Source organism: Rissa tridactyla, chromosome Z, assembly GCF_028500815.1.
Source record: "Rissa tridactyla isolate bRisTri1 chromosome Z, bRisTri1.patW.cur.20221130, whole genome shotgun sequence".
Lineage (NCBI taxonomy): Eukaryota > Metazoa > Chordata > Aves > Charadriiformes > Laridae > Rissa > Rissa tridactyla.
In genome coordinates this window covers 70,846,784-70,866,622 of record NC_071497.1, presented here as the reverse complement: position 1 = coordinate 70,866,622, position 19,839 = coordinate 70,846,784, and the positions used below count along the sequence as shown (strand labels likewise).

Genomic DNA, 19,839 nt, shown 5'->3' with positions numbered 1-19,839 from the left:
AAGGTCAGTCTGAAGTTGATTAACTTTAAGCTTGCAATCATACCCCAAGTGCTGAATCTGCAAGCTTTTAAAAGCTTTGTGTTTGGTTTTTTTGATTTTTTTTTTTTGGTTTTTTTTTTCCCTGTAGAGCAGCGGGTAGTTTGTTATTAATTGCACAGTTTTCCAAAATTACAGTTTAAATATTAGAGTAACTGCAGAAATCAGTCTTTGGTTTAAATGTTTCTGAAAAGTCAACTTTGCGTGACAATTGAAGTAAGTATGACATCTGGATAGGATGAGATTTTAGCACAGAGGGATGTACAGGGATTGTACCTATAGTACCTTTCGTGGTAAACTTTTTTGTTTGCATTTGATTAATAGTAAGAAAAATCAATCTGTATTGCCTTCTATGTTTGGAAAAAGTGAATCCGAACATACCTTTATGCCAGGAACTTGTAATATATTTGAGTTTTTTCAGTTACCTAGACACGTACAGCTCAGTTCATTTATTCATATAAGTTTTTTTTTTATACTTTTTGAATTTAGGTGTGCCATAAGAAAATTCCAAAACTATTCCTATAACAAACAGGACAGTTTAGCTTTGCGTTTGTGCTAAAGAAAAATTTGCTTCTGAACTGATCAGGAAAGTTGACTTGACTCAAGTTCAGTATTCACGGTGCAGATAAACCAAGGTCATAGTGCGGGGATAAAGTTTTAATAGATAACTGCATTTTAATTGTCCAAAATGACATCCTCTACAGGAGTTTCTCACAGTCAAGAGTTCTAACTTCGGTTAAAAACTGAAATTAATGTGTCTTAAAGAATGTGTCTTACACACATTCTGGAGAAATTAGCCCTTTAGTGTAATAATCAGAAAAATTCTTACAATGAGTATGCAATTTGTCTCTACTTCACATATGCGTATTGACATTTTTCTTTTTTTAAAGATGATGTATCTGGGCTCAGGCTTATGCTGTGTTGGTGCCCTGGCTGGTCTGTCCACACAAGGAACAGCTCGTCTTGGAAATGCTTTGGGTATGATTGGTGTTGCAGGAGGTTTAGCAGCAACTCTTGGAGGCCTTAAACCCTCACCTGAATTGTTGGCGCAGATGTCAGGTGCAATGGCACTTGGTGGTACCATAGGTATGTGTATGATACTATAAACTAACAATATATGCTGTGTACATGCATTTATGCAAGCTGCATATATATAAGGTACTGTATGGCTCACAGGTGAATTGACTGAATTACAGTTAAGGCTTGTGGATGCTATTTTGCAAATATGCAAACAAAGAATCATAAGTCCCAGAGCTTCTATTAATGCATCAAGACGTGGTAAAGAATGGGGAGACTGGTGGAAAAGCAGGAGTACATCATCTCTGTTAGGGAGACTGGGTATGGAGAAGTGAATGAACTTGCCCAACTCCATACTTCTGTTCAGTTTCTGACTGAATGCTGCCAAATTCTGTTTTTCACACTGGGCTTTCTTCACAGAAAATGTTGAATTTCTCATTATATAGTGAAGTTTCTAAGAACATGATACGCTTTAATCTTCTCCCTAATTTCTGTGATAGCCTCATTGCACAAAATACACATATGCAGCTTTCAGTTAAATGCTATAGCAATTTCTAGTGTAGAACAAATTTTTCCTTTGGAACAGGCATGCGTGTGCATATGTTCATTGCACAGTGAATTGTGATACATTAATTTCTAGCTGCGCAGGTTGGTTGTGTTTTGTAAGACTTCCCTTCTGTCTTCAACTCTCAATAGGTTTGACGATTGCTAAACGCATCCAGATTACAGATCTGCCTCAGCTAGTGGCTGCTTTTCATAGTCTGGTTGGTTTGGCTGCTGTGCTCACCTGTGTAGCAGAATACATGATTGAATATCCTCACTTCGCTACTGATCCAGCTGCAAACCTTACCAAGATTGTGGCGTACCTTGGCACATACATTGGTGGAGTGACTTTCAGTGGCTCTCTCGTTGCTTATGGAAAACTGCAAGGTGAGACCTTCCATTCAGAATTAAGAATTTGTTAAAGGCTTCTTTTTACCCCCAGGGTTTAGCTTGGCCTTTAGACTGGTGTAATTAGAAAGAAACCTCGTATTTTGCATCAGGTAAAAGTTTATGTATTTAATTGTTATGAATGTACTTTTTAATTCTATTTAATTTGTGTACAACTTTAGTTATGAAAGGTTTGTCTTCAGTGCTTGGACATACCACTGCTATTAATTACCAAGTCATGTAAGCTTCCCTCAGTTCATCTTGTCTGGAAGTAAGTGTTGCTTTATTGTTGTTAAAACACTACCTGACACTGTTTCTCTAGTTGATTTTTATTGAACTTTTTTGATCACAACTTTGTATTCCTGAGTAGACATTTTAATTGGAACCCAGGTGTTGCTGGAATCGGGGAGCACTGCTAATATTTGTGGGATTTTGTTATTAGCATTGCAGGCTTCATTTAGGTAGGTAGGTTGCAGTATCGGTTGAGACTGCCTCACTTTTAACCATTCGGTTCGCTCTCTCTTTACCTACTGTGCAAACTCCATGCTCCATACCTCTTACTGCTTCAGTAGATATGCATTCTAAATTAAATACTCACTAATTCCTGATTCTCATGCACCTGAAGGTTTCTTTATTGCATTTATTTTTGGTTTTGTAAGCACACAGTTTTTGAGAGATTGAGATTATACCTGTACTAAGAAGTTCCGTTTAAGAGCTTCCTATTACTAATCCTGTTATTAGGTTTGCAGTAGTTGTTTGGGAAACATCTGTTTGCTTTCTTCAGTGTTTATGAGACCAGCAATTGAAGGAGGAAGCATGACATGGATGGAAAGCTGTCTTCTCTAATAATCTTTTGAAGGATTTGTCAGTAGTATGTATTTCTGCTAAGTGGTTACTGATTTATTTCTTCTTGGTTATTTTTTTTGCTGTTCTCCATCTTCCCCCCTCCACCCCTTTTAGTGATTTGTACGCATGTCCCCAGTGAACTTCACTGTCTGTTTCAGCCCACTGTACTGTTTTTGCTTATCTCCCCCCCCTGCCCCCAGCCTTGCATTTTCTTATCAGCACAATAATAATAAGCTTGTATGTATTATTGAAGTAGAGGTAGGACTCCTAGTCCTGAGACTGGCAGTTCATTCTTTCCCTCGAATTTACCTAAATTTAAATGAGACACTCAGCAAGTAGCTACTTACACTGAAAGTAACAGATACACTTTTGTTATTTTTACTCTTTGCTGTGTTGTTTGCGGGGAAAAAAAAAGCCCATGGTGAAAATAAATATGTAGTTGTTTTTTTAAACTGAATCACACAAATACTGAACCCTCTTTCACGTCAAGTCTCTGCCAATGTGGGAAGCTGTGGGGAGTCTGTGTGACTCAGGATACTGGTGAAATTAAAGCATTTGAAAGCAGGTGTGTTTTATCTTTGGGGTTATCTGCATAGTCATATTTTTCTAAGCACACAGCTTTTGAGAGACAGAATAATACCTGTACTAAGAAGTTCAGCTAAAAGCTTCCTGTAACAGAGCTTCATACATGACATGCAAAGAATTGGGGACAGAATAAAAGTACGTTTTAAAAAAAAAAAAAAGACAAGACTTTTCAGGAGGAGAAGACATTTTTGTTATTGTTCTGAAGCACTTCAGTGAGATTAGGCAGTAAAACAAGAGTTTAAACAGGAGTATTTGAGAATCTAGACTAACTGTGAATGTCTTGCAGTACTGAGTCAGCACAAGGTCTCAGCTTCCACTAACTTATTTTATTTTCTGCCCCTCCCTTTTTCTTTTTTAATTTTTCTTTTGCTGAGGTATTCAGTCTTCTCTGAGGCAACAGGCAGGCTTTCCTGTATGTATGTATCAATCTCTGAATATGCATTTGATTGCAGGTATCCTGAATTCCGCACCCCTGCTCTTGCCTGGTCGACATGCGTTGAATGCAGGTTTGCTGGCTGCCAGCATTGGTGGGATGGTTCCGTACATGATTGATCCTAGTTACACTACGGGAATTACTTGCTTAGGTTCTGTGTCAGCTCTCTCAGCCATAATGGTGAGTTGGGGAATTGTAGGAGGTGAAAAAAATGAAACAAGCAGTTTGTTCTTCAGCTTTGCACGTTTCCTCTAAATGATTGTATTTTAGCACCCTGAGCCATGATTGTCACAGTACTTGAATGCTCCCTTGCAGTAGCAAGTAACAGCTGACTTTCCTAAACCTAGCTGTAAACCAGAACTGTTCAGAGAACAGGCACGTTATACATAACTAGTTTTTGCAGCTATGACTTCATGGAGCCTTTTATATGACAAACTGATATTTTAAAAACTTCTTTGAAAGTTTATTCTTAAAATACTTAAAAGAGCACTGGATCTACAGGTTGTGATCATAATTTAATAAGATTATCCCCATGTGTAACTCCCCCCCTATTCACTCACACCAGCTGTTGCAAAATTTACCCTGAATGTTACCATTCTGTAAACTGAGTCTTGCAAAGACTGCTCAGTGTGAATTCTTTAATGGTATGAACAGTTCCATGGAGCTGGTAGGATATTTTTGCAAGTAAAAATATGTGGCTAAGCACAGGATTAGGACAGTGGCGTACCTTTCTGTCCTCTCTCAGAAGGCAGATTTAATAAGTCCAATTCTCAGGCCATAACTTGACGTTTCCTACATTGAAAATAGTTGAATAGGTTATTAAGTAAAGATAATTATTTTTCAGTGCAGCAGGCAGACATTTTTCTGTATGATGTTCTTAGTTGTAGCTTGTACTGAAGTATTTTCTTTCCTATTCCAGGGTGTCACTTTAACAGCGGCTATTGGAGGTGCTGACATGCCTGTAGTTATTACTGTCCTGAACAGTTACTCTGGATGGGCTTTGTGTGCTGAGGGCTTCCTACTGAACAACAACTTGCTGACCATTGTTGGTGCACTCATTGGCTCCTCCGGGGCCATCCTCTCTTACATCATGTGTGTGGTAAGAAGTCAGCAGAAATTGTGCTTGTTTTCCAAGTAATGACAAACCTTATTCATCACGTTTGCTAGGAAGATAAGAATCGGAAGACCAAACCGCTAGGTGTTTAGTGACTAGAAAATTCACTTTGGTTTGGAGAGGTATGTCCTTCAAAACTGAGGACAGCCTTTGCATTGAGTTGGGCATTGAGGGTTTGAATGTGGTCTCAAATCAGTATGATTACTTGACCTCAACTGTGGAGTTTTTTGTTTTTTGGTTTTGTTTTGTTTTGTCATGTCACTCTGCAGTATTGTTAAGTTTAAGCTAAATTTAAAATTGTTAGCAGGAGATACTTTTAAGTAGTGAGTTCCTCTAAAAAAAAAAAAGGTTTGGTTTGATTCTCTAGTAATAGGAAGTTTGATTTTTGGAGTATTGGAAAGTGTGCTTTCTTCAGAGCAGCTACTTTGAAGTACCACAGGGTGGCAGCAGACTTGCATTAGTGTATTGCTGATGCTAACGTCTGTGTCAAAACAAACTTGAGCTTCAACGCTGCGTGGAAGTCATATTGCATTATTAGTAATGGTCTCCTTTTCTCTGGAACGTTTGTACAGAAGTCTGTTGTTTTCCTTTGTCTCTCTCTTTTTTTTTCTTTTTTTTTTTTTTCCTCAAAGACGGAGAGGTAATGACTTAAAGAAAACTGTTCACAGTACAACACCTGCCAACTGCCTGATTCTCTATTGTGTAATTCTGTTTCACTTGTGCTCTTGTGTTCTTGTCTGATAAATGTTGCTGTTCTCCTGTCCTGATGTTTTCCTATAGTCAGCCCTGGCTGTTGTCTGTTCCTTCATCTCTGCTGATATATAGTATTGGTACCAAGTTAGGAAGGTTCAGTATCATTAATTTTCATCTCTCTTGAGGAATAATTTCAGAAAAGCTTAAAAAAGTATTTTTGTGCAGCTTCATGGAGGTGAGTTCAAATGAACAATCCCAGGTATGAATTTTAAAGAATCATGTTCTTTCTTGAACATTTTGTAGCTCCTTATCAAAATGAAATCAGATAACGTGGCTCATGGGGCATCTTTTTTATATATATAAATATATATGTATATATATTTGTATATAGGCAACAATTTAGTCCATACCAGTAGAAAGAAGATGTGTATGGACAACACAGGGATGAAAAGTATGTTCTCTAAAGATCAGATTCTTGTAAGTCTTGATGAAAATATGATCTGTTGGGTACGTATTTACCAGTAGGCATAGTCACTCTATACGTTCGTTTTTCTTTTACTGTTCCTTTCCTTTTTTATTTCCTTTTTCATTGCTAGATCCTCTAGGCACTCACAGAGTTCTGAGTTGGGTGGGACTTTGAGCAGTGTGGTCTAGTGGAAGGTGTCCCTGCCCATGGAAAGGGGGTTGGAACTAGATGATCTTTAAGGTCCCTTACAACTCTGTTCTATGATTCTGTGATATTTGCATCTGTTGGTTGGAGGTATCTAGGTAAATAGCAAGCCTGGAGAAATAATCAGCAAAATAATTAGGCAGTGACAGAGTGCCTTTCCTCTATGTATTTCTCAAATTTCAGGAATTTAGTTTTTTGAGGTAGCATTCTAGAAATCTTGTGCTGCTTTACATAAGCTTAGACAATTAAAGTTGATTAGCCAGTAAAATTAAAATTATTTTGTATAGTTTCTGCACAATAAGCAGGATAACTTGTTTCTAGTGCAGCATTTTTTCTTTTGTGCTTTGCTTCCTTTAATGGAAATCATTACTTTTGGAAGCATTGTTATAATCAGGGGATTCAGTATCATTGTCTTGAAGCTGCATTTCAGGAGCAAACATGCTCAAGAGTTTGAATAAACTCTGCTTTAGGCTGTTGCAACCTGTGCTAATGAAGCAACAGCTCCCCCTCCCGCCCCCACAAAATATGACTTCCATCCAGAGCAGTATATTTATTGAAGCTTATCTAGTACAGATGAGGTGTTTGTAGAAACATCTTAATGGTTGAAACCTCCTTTTCACAACATTTCCAATTACTTTTTGTGATAAAACTGTAGCTTAATCACCCAAAGCCTATCCAGATAATCTCTTAAAGCTTGAGTTCATAAAATTGTCCAACATGTATTCAGATAACTACTTAGTTTTTATGCTCCTGTCTGCTTGGATTTCAACCCATCCCTGTTTTGTGCCTATTAGTAGGGTGAGTTAAGGACAAAGAATTTAACCTGAAAACAAAAAAGCAAAGGCCTGTACTGTTTACTCATCCTGTGAATTGTGGCTTCTTTTAAAATACTAACACCAAGTGTGTTCTTCAGATTGTATTACTGTGTCTTTCTGCCGTTTTTTTTGCAGAGTGAGTACTTGATGATTGCAACTGTAGTATTAGAATCAGTATGCTTACGGATGGGGAAGACCCTTCAGGTAGAAGAGGAACCATTACTTGGGGTGATGAAACAGAGCAAGAGAAAGGACAAATTGTGTTAATTTTATAAACTGTATGCCGGCCCATCACCTGTACTAGCTGTGCGGTTTCTGTCAGCAGAGTGGAAGGACTTGGAGTTGTCAGGGATCAAAGGTTTGGTTATCCCTGGGCTGTAAGCTTCTGGCCAGTATCAGCTGTGTACGCACAGCAGAGGGGGCTTTTTGCTAGTAATTGGGTTATCTATGAATGGTGAAGCCTCACTTTATTCATTATTCATTATGTGGTCTGTGGTGGTAAAGAAGGTGAAAGAGGCTTTAGAAGAATTTTCACATGGTCCCTGTGCTGAGTGGGTCTTAGCTGCATGGTTTAGTTGTTTCTTGATGAGGTCTTGGCTCATCTTGAAGCCTTCTGTATCATGCCCTTCTTTGCCAGACTTCCCTCCTCTTTTCTTGGCTGTTCGGTGCAGAACTAGGCAATGTGCTTCAGTCTCATGCTTGCTTTGTGTGGATTCTCAGACTTGTAGTAATATCTGAACTTTATTTTTTCCTTTGGCCTGGTCTTAGTTTTGTCTTTTGGTTTAGCTATGCATAGACAGTGCTTTACTGCTTGTAAGCTTAGCGTGCACAACATTTGAAGAGGGTATTCTGTGTCAGCTGTCTTACCTGACACTTAACTGCTGTAATAGACTAAGTAGTCTGTTTTCCTGTTCGAAAGTTTAATATTGGGATACATGGCAAAGGCAGTGTGTTCTTTGGTGGCATGAACTAGTGTCTACTGCAGACTGTAGAAAGATGCTGATTTCACTGCATTTGTGTACGCCTTCCTTACAGTATCTGAAACAGGGATGTTTTATCAGGATAAACAAAAGTTCTTCTAACACCTTCTCTGTGCTTGTTTGTTAGAGTTTCACAGAATGGCCTACCTTCTCAGGCTGCAGCAAAAAACCTGTGGAGTTACATGATTTGAAATATAAGTGGAAAACGGACACTTGGAAGGATACTTTTGTGTGGGTGTTTCCTCTCCCTTGTATCTGTGCCTTTCCATTATTTTTGGTTTCTGAGCTAGCATAGCAGATGTATGACACACATGTTTAATTAAAGAAGCAATTTATCCTGTTCCTTTCCTGCTTCTAAAGTTTTGTTTACTGCAGTTACAAGTTTTGCCTACTTCCAGATATTGCCAGATATTGCTTTGGGACCACACTCACAAGGAGACATGCCAGTGAGCATTTAGCCAGTGGCTTTTCCTGGCTATGTATCTACAGAGCTGAATTTTCAGGATGTGTTCTCTTAAAGCTCCTAGTTTAAGATCCCTTGTTCCCCTTTGGTGCTCATCCAGTAAGTTAATAGCCCCCTTCAGTTCATTACAATTTGTTTTGAGTTAGCATTTGGTTAGTTTTGTGTGGCTGCCTAGCTTTGTTGTGTTCTTTCCTGTCTGTGCTTCTGTACTACCACTAAGAGCTACGTGCTTTCCATGTAGTCGTATAGCAGTTCTGTGCTTACGTGTGTAATTGCTCAAGAATTTAAGAAAGTATCTTGCAAAAATTTTGTGTGTGTGTATGTATGTTAAAATATTTAAAAACTCTTTCATCAAATATGCATTCATTTATATCCCTCCCCTTGAAGAACAGAAAGAGACCAGTATTTGCTGTTCGTGTTGTTTTGTTCTTTTCTTGGGGTAATGCTGATGCTGTCTCATTGCATGTGTAATGTAATGTGTTAGAAGCTGATGTTTGGATATTGTTGTGTTGATCTAAGTCTCTTTTAAGGATCCTATTTTAAGAAGTTTTGAGTTGTAAGCAGGCAAAACCAGCAGATAAAGACTATTGTCAGGAAGGCTTTAATATTTTCAGAAGTTTTCTTTGTGGACATCTGCTCTCCTCTATTTTTGGATTTCATCTTTAACTAATCAAAAACCTCTTGTCTTTCAGGCTATGAACCGCTCCCTCGCAAATGTGATTTTAGGGGGCTATGGCACCACATCAACAGCTGGTGGGAAGCCCATGGAAATTACTGGAACCCACACAGAAATCAATGTGGACAATGCCATTGAAATGATAAAGGAAGCCAATAATATTATTATTACTCCAGGTAAGACACTCTTGACTTATACAGCAAGATGTTCACAGGATGTATTATTAAAAAAAACCACCACAAACAAATAAAAACAAAACCCCCAAACAAAACAAAAAAAATGGAGTGTGTCAAATATCGGCTGAGTCTGTGGGATCTGTTTTTGTTCCCAGGTTGGTCATCATTCCTCTATGTAGGCATGTATGCCACTTTATTTTTCCTTGTGTGTATCTCTTCAAACTTTGTTCTATTTATTTAGATTTTACATTCTTCAGGGCAAAGACTATCTTTTGTGAACTATGTTTACAGCTAATTTTGTGTGCGCCTATTGTGTGAGTTTCCAAGCACTACCACAGTACCAGCGGTACCAGTTACAAAATATCTGTCTTAATTTACTGAAAGAGAGGATTTTGTTTACACTTCTCATCTACTTGCTCAATTATGCATTGTTTTAAAAAGCAGAAAAACATCTGAAACTTAGTATACAATAAATATTGGAATTAAAGTAGAAAAAAACCCTGAAAACAAAACCCCTGAGTTGTCTGAAGCTATTATGTTGGCTGTAGGCTCATATGGTTCAATAGTGCGTTCCCCGTTAGGTGAGATCAGGTACATAGCAGCTCAAGACTCGTTTTCCTTCAACTGAATGGCATAGCTATTGTTTTAAGTTTATTTTAGTGTTAGAATGAGAAGTATACTGAAAAATAGTCATCTTTCATTTTGTTTCAACTTAAATGAAAACATCAGTTAGGTAGGGGTCTAATTGGGGAAGTTACCTTTGTTTCCAATAAAGCTTGCAAACATCTTCAAGGAGTTTGCCTCCGGCCCCTGTGGTCAAACCTTGAGGACACCATTAATAATTTATACTCTCAATTTTTTTCCATGGAATTATTGCTCTGATTAATTAATTCAGAGAGAAAGACCGAAAAGATTATTTGCTGCTAAAAGCTACGTTCAGCTACTAGATTTGCATTAGGCAAATCCAAAATTTTGTTGAGGGTAACAGTGGTGAAGTAACCTGATAGTAGCCTCTCTTATCAATTTTTTAATGCACCTGTCTGAAACATCCTTTTCTGACAGAGAAAGAAACATGTATTTTTGTGAAGCTGACATAAGTTATATGTGTAGTTTGACTGGTTAAATGACTGTGCTGTTAGTGGTCAGGAGAAGTTAGTCCCATGCTCTCTTTTGGTCAAGAGACCAAAAAGAAGAGATGAATTACAGCGGCCAGGCTGGGAATATATGAGTATCTGATGTATGCATGTGCATTTTGTTTGTTTGTTTATTTTTGAGAGCTTCTGTTTGTGTGAAAGGTACACTTACTGTCTGTAACTGTTCTGTCTGCACTGAAACAGAAAAATAGCTTAAAATTTGGAAATTCTTTCAGGTTATGGTTTGTGTGCAGCAAAAGCTCAGTACCCCATAGCTGATCTGGTGAAGATGTTGAGAGAACAAGGGAAAAATGTCAGGTAGGTATTTTCCTTGATGAAAACTATTACAGTTTGGGTTTGTAGTGTGTGTGGTTTTTTTGTCGTCCCCCCCCCCCCCCGCCCTTCTATTACAGTCCCTTAGAAGTCTTTGTTTTGGTTTAATTTTTCTTTCAGCAGTCTCTGTCAGAAATACTACCTGGAGAAATGCTCTACTCTTACTAACGTATAGCTGAATGTCTAGATATTTCATTCTTTAGTGTAAAAGATCCCTTACTCCCTTACATGCTTCTTAAATTTGGGTTTTGGAAGTTGTCCCAGCCATTGCAGAATAATTTTTTGTTGGTTTGGTTTTATTTTGTTTGGTGTCACACTGAAGTTCAATTAAAAAGAATGGCTTTAAAACTTAGTAGTTCTTATTGTAGCCACCAAATCTTACTTCTTTGAAAGGTAAGTTAGCTCCTTTAGATACATATGCTCTGCTTTTGGATATCATAGCATCTTTCTACAAAACAAGCAGTGAAGTTTTTTGTAAAATAAAATTTTAATGGGGCTTTTCGTATTGTGTTCAAGGGAACAGTTAGCAGCCTTTTCTAAGGGTGGAGGTTGAACAGCTCTGTTGAACAGCAACCACTTTGTGGAAATACCTTACTGTGAAGAGCAGCCACAACAGCTGACTTCAGTGCAGGGAGGATAGTTTTTCTTTATGCTTATAGTCAGTGGGAGAGAACAAGGGCCTAACTTCAGTGCTTTGAATTGCCTTCTAGAGAAACCTCCATTAAGGGGGATTGTTTACTAGGCTAAAATAGCTTTAATATTTTATTTTTTTTAAGTCCTAATTTCCAGTGGAAATGGACCCCTCTGATTGGGGAATAGTTAAAGGGGTGTGATGGGCATAGCTGAGGCTCCTAGACTGGAAATGACCTGCAGCATGGAGAAGTGTTTGTGGGGTTAGCCTGATACAAAGTGGAAGAGTAGATCAGGTAGCAGCCTCTGCACCAAGAACGTGGGACTCAGGAGCTCCTGTTTTTGGACTGATGTGCTGCATACTGTACCTCTGTTAAAAGTAGATCTTCTGTCTGTTACATTCCTTGAAGTCCTCCTAAGTCAATCCATGTGATCTTATGTTAACAGGAGGACTTTAGCTTCCACAGGATATACTGCCTCTTTTATCTTTGCCTCTTCCAAGTAGTAGGGGTGTAGTATCTTCTCTCACACCATACTTCAAAGGTTTCTACAGTCTTATTTGTTTGGAAAGTAGGCAGTAGCAGAAGTCTGAGGAAGTAAACTGCTGTTACTGTTTTAATGTAACCTGAATCTTCGCGGAATTGCAGGTTAGCTAAAGTTAAAGAGATCTCTGGAGATTGTCTAGTTCAGCCATCCCCCTTGCTCAAACCAGAGTCAACTGGAGCAGGTTGCTTAGGATCTTGTCCAGTTGGGTTTTGAATATCTGGTCTCCAGAGATGGAGACTTGACAGCCTCTCTGAGCAGTCTGTTCCAATGTTCAGTCACCCTTAGAGTAGAGCAGGTTTTTCCTGTATTTCAGTTTGGGACCGTTGCCTCTTGTGTGCTCACTGGATGCCACTGAGAAGAATCTGGCTCTGTCTTCTTTACTCCCATCCATCAGTATTTATTCATAGTGGTATAGAGCCTTTTCTTCTGCAGGCTGAAGAATCCCAGCTCTCAGCCTCTCCTCTTGTGACAGATACTCCAATCTGTTAAGGAACTTAGACCTATTCTTCCTGGGTTCCCGTAAGTTTCTGCAATTACAAGCAAGACTGTTATTAGAGTTCTTTGAGACTTGCGTGGAAGGATTATTGGAGTGCGTGCAGCCAGTCTCATGGATTTATTCTGCTGGAGTGCTGCTCCAAAGAGCATTCTTAGGTGCCAGTATTGGCCTGAAGTCCTTCCTTCTTCAATTTTTCATAGACCTAAAAATATTGAAAGTACTGGCAAGCTAACATCATGCCTGCCTTGCTGATTGTTTCAGAAACTAATTGTGGTAACTTGATATTTTAAATTTAGTCAAGGCTCGGTTTTCATTTGAAACAAGATATTTGGACAGATGCTGGCTAGCCAGACTCATTCCCTGATTTCCTTGTGTTTATTTCAAGTAGATGGGAACTTTACTTTGGAATCAGTATTCTAGCAATTAGTGTTTTTTGGGTTTGTTTTTCTTCCACTATTTTTCCAAGCTTATTGAAAAGTTGCATGTAAGTTTTTGCAGTGTTTTACAGCATGTATTGTGATGGATAACACCAGGGCTGGTGTAGGGTTTAGCAGCAATTACTTACTAGTATTTACTCAGAATGTTGCAATTTTGCATATAAAATTGCTTCATTAAATGTATTTATTCATGCGTAAATGAGAAATGAGGGTATGTGCTGGTCTGTCTGCTTCCTGGAGTAGTTCTCTTCACACCTTATACTTAGCAGAAACTCTGTGTGTGTCCAAATTGCATTAAAAATTTTGAAGACCCCTTAGTTGTGCAACAAAAGAGCCTTTCTTGGCTAATGCGATGACAGTGTCGCGTGCTTTTGGCTTTCCTTTCAGCGCTTCTGGGGAGCCAGCTTTATTTTTTATCAGCCTTGGTGAAATAAAAAATTATTGGTTTTGCCTTTTATGTTGGCTTTGCAGGGGAGAAATGTGAATGAATCCTTGAAATAACTGGCTTGTATTTGAAATGAGTCAATTTCAGGAAGGGATCGCTGCAGTGGTTACCTAGTATTTTAATGAAATAAATCTGTATTTACAGTTTGTGGTAATTCAGGCCTTTCATCACTTTGCGGAGCTCCCACGGTGTTCATTGAGTGCAGCTGCTGTCCCTCTGGTTTCAGTAGGCCTGGAGTGCCTCGGGACCCTAGTATGCTCACCATCCAGATGTAGTGACACTCTCACACATCCGCTGTGGAGGGGTGCCAGCATGGACATACGATTGTCATAAATTTGTAATGCCCATACTGTGCCAAGAAAAATTGCGTCTGTCATATGGCCTTTCTTTGCTCCATGGTTCACGATTGATCCAGAGGAGCTGCTGTTTTCATTTACTTTGCCTATAGCCATAACATTCTTAGTGAAGAGCGCAGATTATATAACGAGATGCATAACCTTTGACTAGGGTTTAAATTTGGAAATACGGAAGAGTTTGGAAACTTCAGACTGTTTTAGTTATTAAATTGCATAGCTAACATCATCGCTTAGTTGAGATGGTCTTGCAGCAGATCACATCTTTAATGCGTTATTAGGATCACATAGAGGGCTGGATATTGCTGAGCCTTCATTATAGCTTTCCCTTGCTATGAAGGGGTAAAACAACAAAACTTTTCATAGGCTAAATCCTGTAGTCCCCAGAAGCCATTGGCCTTGGAGAGGAAATGCTCGTTCTACAATTGGTGTCGTATTTGTGCAAAGTTACAACCGAGTAAATTGTTGAAAGTTCTCGTCTTACTGAAGTTCTTCGACCACATGCTGTGTTGTTTGAAGGCCCCTAGTTGTGAAATTCTGATTTCTTCTATACAATTTAGTTATATTCTACAGTAATTCTGTGTATAGATATATAATTATTCTATAGAATTATACTACAGTTAAACTGTATACATTCTCATACATGCATAGGTAATTGATGCTGTCTATGTCCATATCAAGTTAACTGTCTTAGCTTTTGCCATAGTATGACTTCCCTAAGACTTTTTCTGTCCACGTGTTTTGCTTTCCTGCATAGTAAGAAATTTTTGATGAGGAAAAAGTATTGCAAAGTAAAAGGACCCTTAAAATTGTGCTTTGTGTAGGCTTTCTAAACCTAACTTATAATTAAACATGGTGGTTTTCTGGTAACTCTCGTAGTTGAGAGAAATGCTGATTACTTCTTTAACAGTGTTTCAAATCAGTTGATAATACATTAGTGTTTTGGTTTGGTTTTTTTTTTTTTTAACATAATTTTTATAGGTGGGTATCTCTAAGGACTTGGATTTCTGTCTTTTGATGCTGGAGAATCTTAATTATTTTTGGGCACATGGAAACATGGGTTTCTTACATTTTTGAAAATGTGATAGCATGAGTTTAATGTTGGATCTACACTTTTGGATATTTATTGTTACCTCTATGTCTGGGCTCTAGTCAAATGTGTTTAGGGTTTTGTGTTTATCTTTTTTTTTTTTTTTTTTTTTCCTCTCTCTTGTTCTCATTGCTTGTGAGTAACACAACATGTGGATGGGTACCACCTACGCATTTATCTACGACTTAATAAATAAAACTGATTAACTTGAATTATTTAATTACTTCAATTTACAATCATCATTCTTGGTTGCTCTATGAGAAAATATAGAAAAATTTTAAAGGATGAGCTGTTAAGGTGCTGTCCCAACAGTCTTAGCATGCCGCATAGCTCAGGTGCGGATAAGATGGAGGTGGAAATTACTGTCACTGCTGAATGGCAGCATAAGAGCAACGTACATTGATGCAAGTTTCTAGGAAGCTGAAGTATGCTTACTAGGAACACACTAAGTGTGTACATGTGTGTCAGTTCTCAATTTGTTTCTTATAGTCAAATTAACTGTCTGCCTTCTGAATCATTAATGCTGCAGATGTGGTAGCTCAAGTGCCGTATCAGTGTAGCTACAGTGAGCTAGCAAACCTTGCTGTACCTGATCCACTTCTGGAAGGATGCAGCTGTAGCTGTATGCTCCTGGGTGTGTATTGTAGGGATGCCGTTAGTTCCCTGTAGGTCATCTCAGCTCTGGGTGACCTTACTAGGTCAGTTCATGATGCTTTGTGGAGGCAGGCTTTTCTGTCTTCCCTGCAGTTGTGAGGGTTATTGTGTTGAGCTAAGGCCCATGCCATGCATTTAGATCTTGCCCCTGCTGTGATAAACCATAGTGCCTGGAAATAGTACCAACCCTCACATAAGTATGCTTAATTTAACTAATTTAATTCAGTTAAATTTAAACTGACCTGACCCCAGCAGAGCTGCTGAGCTTAGTCCATGCTGAAGTACTGTTTCTGGGGAGGTGGTGTTGCCTCAAGCATGACACCAGGCCTAAGCTAGCTATGTGCTTTGATGCTAGTAATCTACCTAGTCATCTGTAACGTGTGAGGGGAGCATTATACTGTGATACTTGCAGGTCCTGCTACACTGCAACTGTTGTTATATGGCAGGATTAAAGCCGTGGAATATCTGAGTGGTGCACTTCTCAGTTCATCTAGGGATGTTTTGGTGTTGTGGTTTTTTTCTTCCTCTTACCTTGAATAACAGATTGTCTGTACTGGAAACAGAGGTGGAGAAGTGTCAAAACACGAATAAAGTGAATGGATTGGGGGGAAGAAGAGGTGAGGCAAAACCCTGGGGCAAATTGTTCTCTGTATATACAGCATCTGAAGTGTTGAGTAAGCTAAATTAAGCACCAGCCAGATGTTACTTACTTACATCACTCTGTCCAGCTTTGGCATAATGACAGGAATCCTATCTTTATGTGGATGAAGTGATCTTGAAACACTTCTGCGTTGGGTTAGGTAGGTGCTAGCTCTTTCAGTATTGATTAAAAGAATATTATCTATCCAGTTGTAATAAAGACAGATGCTGACTTTATGAACTGTATTAAAAGTAACTTCAATTCTGAGATTTTTCAGTAATTTTTCATGCAGTAGTTGTCTTTTCATGCTACTAAAATAAACATCATATTACTTTAAGTAACTTCCCCCCCTTCCCTCCCTGAATTTAAGTGCTTTTTATGCTGAAAATGCTATCTTAATTTTAAAACAAAATGTTGCACTCCTTGTATTACAAGAAAAGGTTAAAATATTAACTAATTTTTGATTATGCTGTATTGTCTTTTTAAAGCTAAAAATTATCCAAAAGAGGCTGATTAAAAGGCCGAATGTCCTTGCCTGATACTCATGCTGTTAAGGTGTGAAGTCTTAGTAACAAGGAGGTGTATGCTCACTTCAGTGTATCTGACAGTTGGAGGTGATAAGCAAGCCCCGTGTTACGTGGTCAGAGTAAAGAGAAAAAATTCCTGGTGGATTCTGCATTTCAGTGAGCTACCAGGATAATGTTTCAAGTCAGACACAGCATGATTGTGAGCCTCTGTTAAGGGTAAAGTATATGCAGACTGAAAACTTAATGTCATGTAAACAGAAAGTCAAAAAGAGCGTGAGATTTCTGCTTGATTTAAAAACAAACCAACCAACACGAGGGAGTTCCTTCGTAACTGATATTAAAAGCATATCAAAGAAACTTATCAATTTTTCACTTTAAAACATTTCTACCATAAAACTTGTCTCTCTCTTAAAATCATTCGTGTTTTGAATTTTTGAATATGAATGAGGTTCATATTTTGAACAGCTGGGAGAGCATATGTGACAAAAATGTTTCTGCTGTAATGCACATAGCTTTGAAGAACTGGTGCTGTTTTGAGTCAGGAGAAGATACATAGCTCTTACTAGGCGTGCTGGGAGCCGTCAAGGATTTTAGCTATCTTTTATATGCTTACCTGAATTCTGCTTTCAATTGGACAGGCTAATTTCACTCCAGATATATGTAGATCGTATCTTGTGAAATAGTGAAAACCTTAGAGGCAAGTATTTTTAATGATTTTTTTTTTTGACACACTTGCACATCCAGTTTCAAGAGGTACTGGCAGGCTACTGTCATATTTGGTTAACAGGCTCTTAGAAGCAGACTTCTGGGAGTCACTTCAATATTTGTCCAAAAAGCTTTTGTATGAGCAACTTTCTCAAACTTTGTGAATACGCAGTATGTGGTTTCAAGCAGTCTGTCAGAAGTCTCTAACTACTGATGGTTGATGCCATAACTCTTCCTGAACGAAGATGATTTGTCCCTTTCTTTTCTTCTTTCTTTGCTTCTTGCCAGGAATAGTGAAGTCAAAGGTGAAATTCATTCCCTTGGCAGCTTAAGTTCTGGCTTTCCAGCGCTTGAATAAGATTGTGTATGTATATAGTATTTAATAGAAACCTCACGACTATTTTGTTTTGTGTATTGCCAAAACAGCTTTGGTCAGAAAGGCGCTCAAATAATTTTATTAGAAACAAAAGAGAATTTTGTTGGAAAATCTATTTTCACTGCCAGAGGAGTGATGGGTTTTCTCAAGTGTACTTCAGAATAAGAGTTCTCCTACTGTACTGCAAGTGATAGAATTTGGTATACTTTAGGACTAGCTGCGGTACTACACATGGCTTATATTACTGAGTGATGTGAAACGTAAGCTGTTAATATTTTGTCCTGTATATTTGCTCTCCTTTTTTTTAATTCTAGGTATTATACTTTGCAACAGAATCCCAAATGTTTACTAGCTGAATAAATCTATTCTCCTTGTTTCTTTAAACGAATTCCATTTAAAGCTAGCTTTTATCCTGCTGTTTGACCAAGAGCTTAAAAATGTCTTGTATCTAGTATTACATGGATTAATCATACGTCCTTAATTTTGTTTCTGGAGTTCCAATTGTCTCATCTTTGTGTTGTCTTAATGTTGTCTTGCTGATGGAGTGCTCAGTTGCCCTTTTAAGGATGTATTTGTACAAATGTTAAATTCATAAGTGGCCTGTGTTGATTGGACTGTGACTTGTGGACCATCACTGATGTGTTATCCACTTGCGTTGCAGTGGAGTTGAAAATAGAAATCTGTGACAATCCCTCTGTCATGGCAAGTTGATTTATCAGTCGTTCCATCCTTTCTGAAGAATTCTGAAGTCCTTTTATTGCAGTCCTGACTCACTTGGATTTCTGCTCAGAAATTTACGTTCAGAAATCCAATAATTTAGTTTTCTCTTGGTATTTTCTGTCCCTTCCAAAGTGCATGTAGGTTTCCTTATTAAACGCTTAACTTCAGCTCTATAACCATTCATCTGAGGCATTTCTGGTGTGCTTGAGTCAGCATTACATTTGGCGATAGCTCCAGAGCTGGAGAGACATAAAATGCACTGGACAGTAGATGTTGATCCGACTAGTTTATTCAGGGCCAGCAGATGAGCAGAAGAGTACAATCTGCTTCTAACCAAAATATGTCTTTGGGGATCGCAGCTAAACCAGTTTTAACATCTCCATTCTGAATTTTGTCAGGTTTGTACTCTTAGAGAACTGTATGCATGCCTTAACACCCCCCCATCACCACCCTGTGTGACTGTCTGAATTTTTAGTAACTTATAAGCAGTGTGTTTTCTCTGAGTTGGTTTTGAGCTATTCTGAAAACATTTCTTAAATTGTTTTGCTTGAACTGGCATAGGTTCTTAGCTCTCTGCCTTCTCACTCCCCACCTTTTCTATTTTTTTTTTTCCCCTCTGGAAATCAGTCATGAGAAGAAAGTGGCATGTTAACCTAATTCAAAAAAGCAGTGTCTTCTGCTTCAAGTAGAGTCCCTACTAATTTTTCTATTGGAGTGCTAGACTATGATTAATGATGCACACTCTAGAGATACCCGAGTCAATAAGGTCATTTGCCAAGGGCGTTTCTAGGTCTCAGAGTGGTTTTGCTTCCAGAAGGCTGCACAGTCTTTGGCCTTTTCATGAAAAGTATTATGTTGTGGCCAGTTCACTTACTCTGTGCATTCATTTTTCAATGATATAAGGGACCTGCAAAGCATATTAATGCGGGTGGTGGTTTTGCAGCAAAAAGGCTTATTCATAAAAAAACAAAGGTATTTGTCACGAGTTTTTAAATATGATACTGCTTGGAAGGTGGATGTGAATGCTTGCTGTGTGTAATATCGCTCAGGCTGATGATTGTACCCAGACAAAATGTTAAAATAGTCCCATTACTTTCAAAAGTAATTTAAGAAAACTTGTTGATATAAACTCTTGCTGGGTGGAAAATTGGTCCATCTTGCAGTGATGTGTTCCCAGGCATTTCTGGGCACAAGTTCCTTCTGTGTTGTCACTAGAAGTGTCCAGCAGGCTCTCCAAAGCCACTGTGCAGATGCAACAACTTTCTGAATGAGTCGTCTTAAAAACGTACTCCTACTCCTAGCTATTTTAGTTTTACTGGG

At 38.4% G+C, this 19,839-nt stretch overlaps 1 protein-coding gene across 1 annotated transcript in view; it reads left to right on the top strand.

Annotated features, from left to right (window-relative positions):
* The window catches only part of NNT (nicotinamide nucleotide transhydrogenase), a 46,243-nt gene that overhangs the window by 20,263 nt on the left and 6,141 nt on the right, over positions 1–19,839 (top strand). Inside the window, exons 14-19 of the mRNA XM_054185829.1 lie at positions 927–1,122; positions 1,750–1,983; positions 3,867–4,027; positions 4,767–4,946; positions 9,275–9,434; positions 10,804–10,885. Coding sequence (XP_054041804.1) covers positions 927–1,122; positions 1,750–1,983; positions 3,867–4,027; positions 4,767–4,946; positions 9,275–9,434; positions 10,804–10,885 — 1,013 coding nt within the window. The remainder of the gene's footprint in view (positions 1–926; positions 1,123–1,749; positions 1,984–3,866; positions 4,028–4,766; positions 4,947–9,274; positions 9,435–10,803; positions 10,886–19,839) is intronic.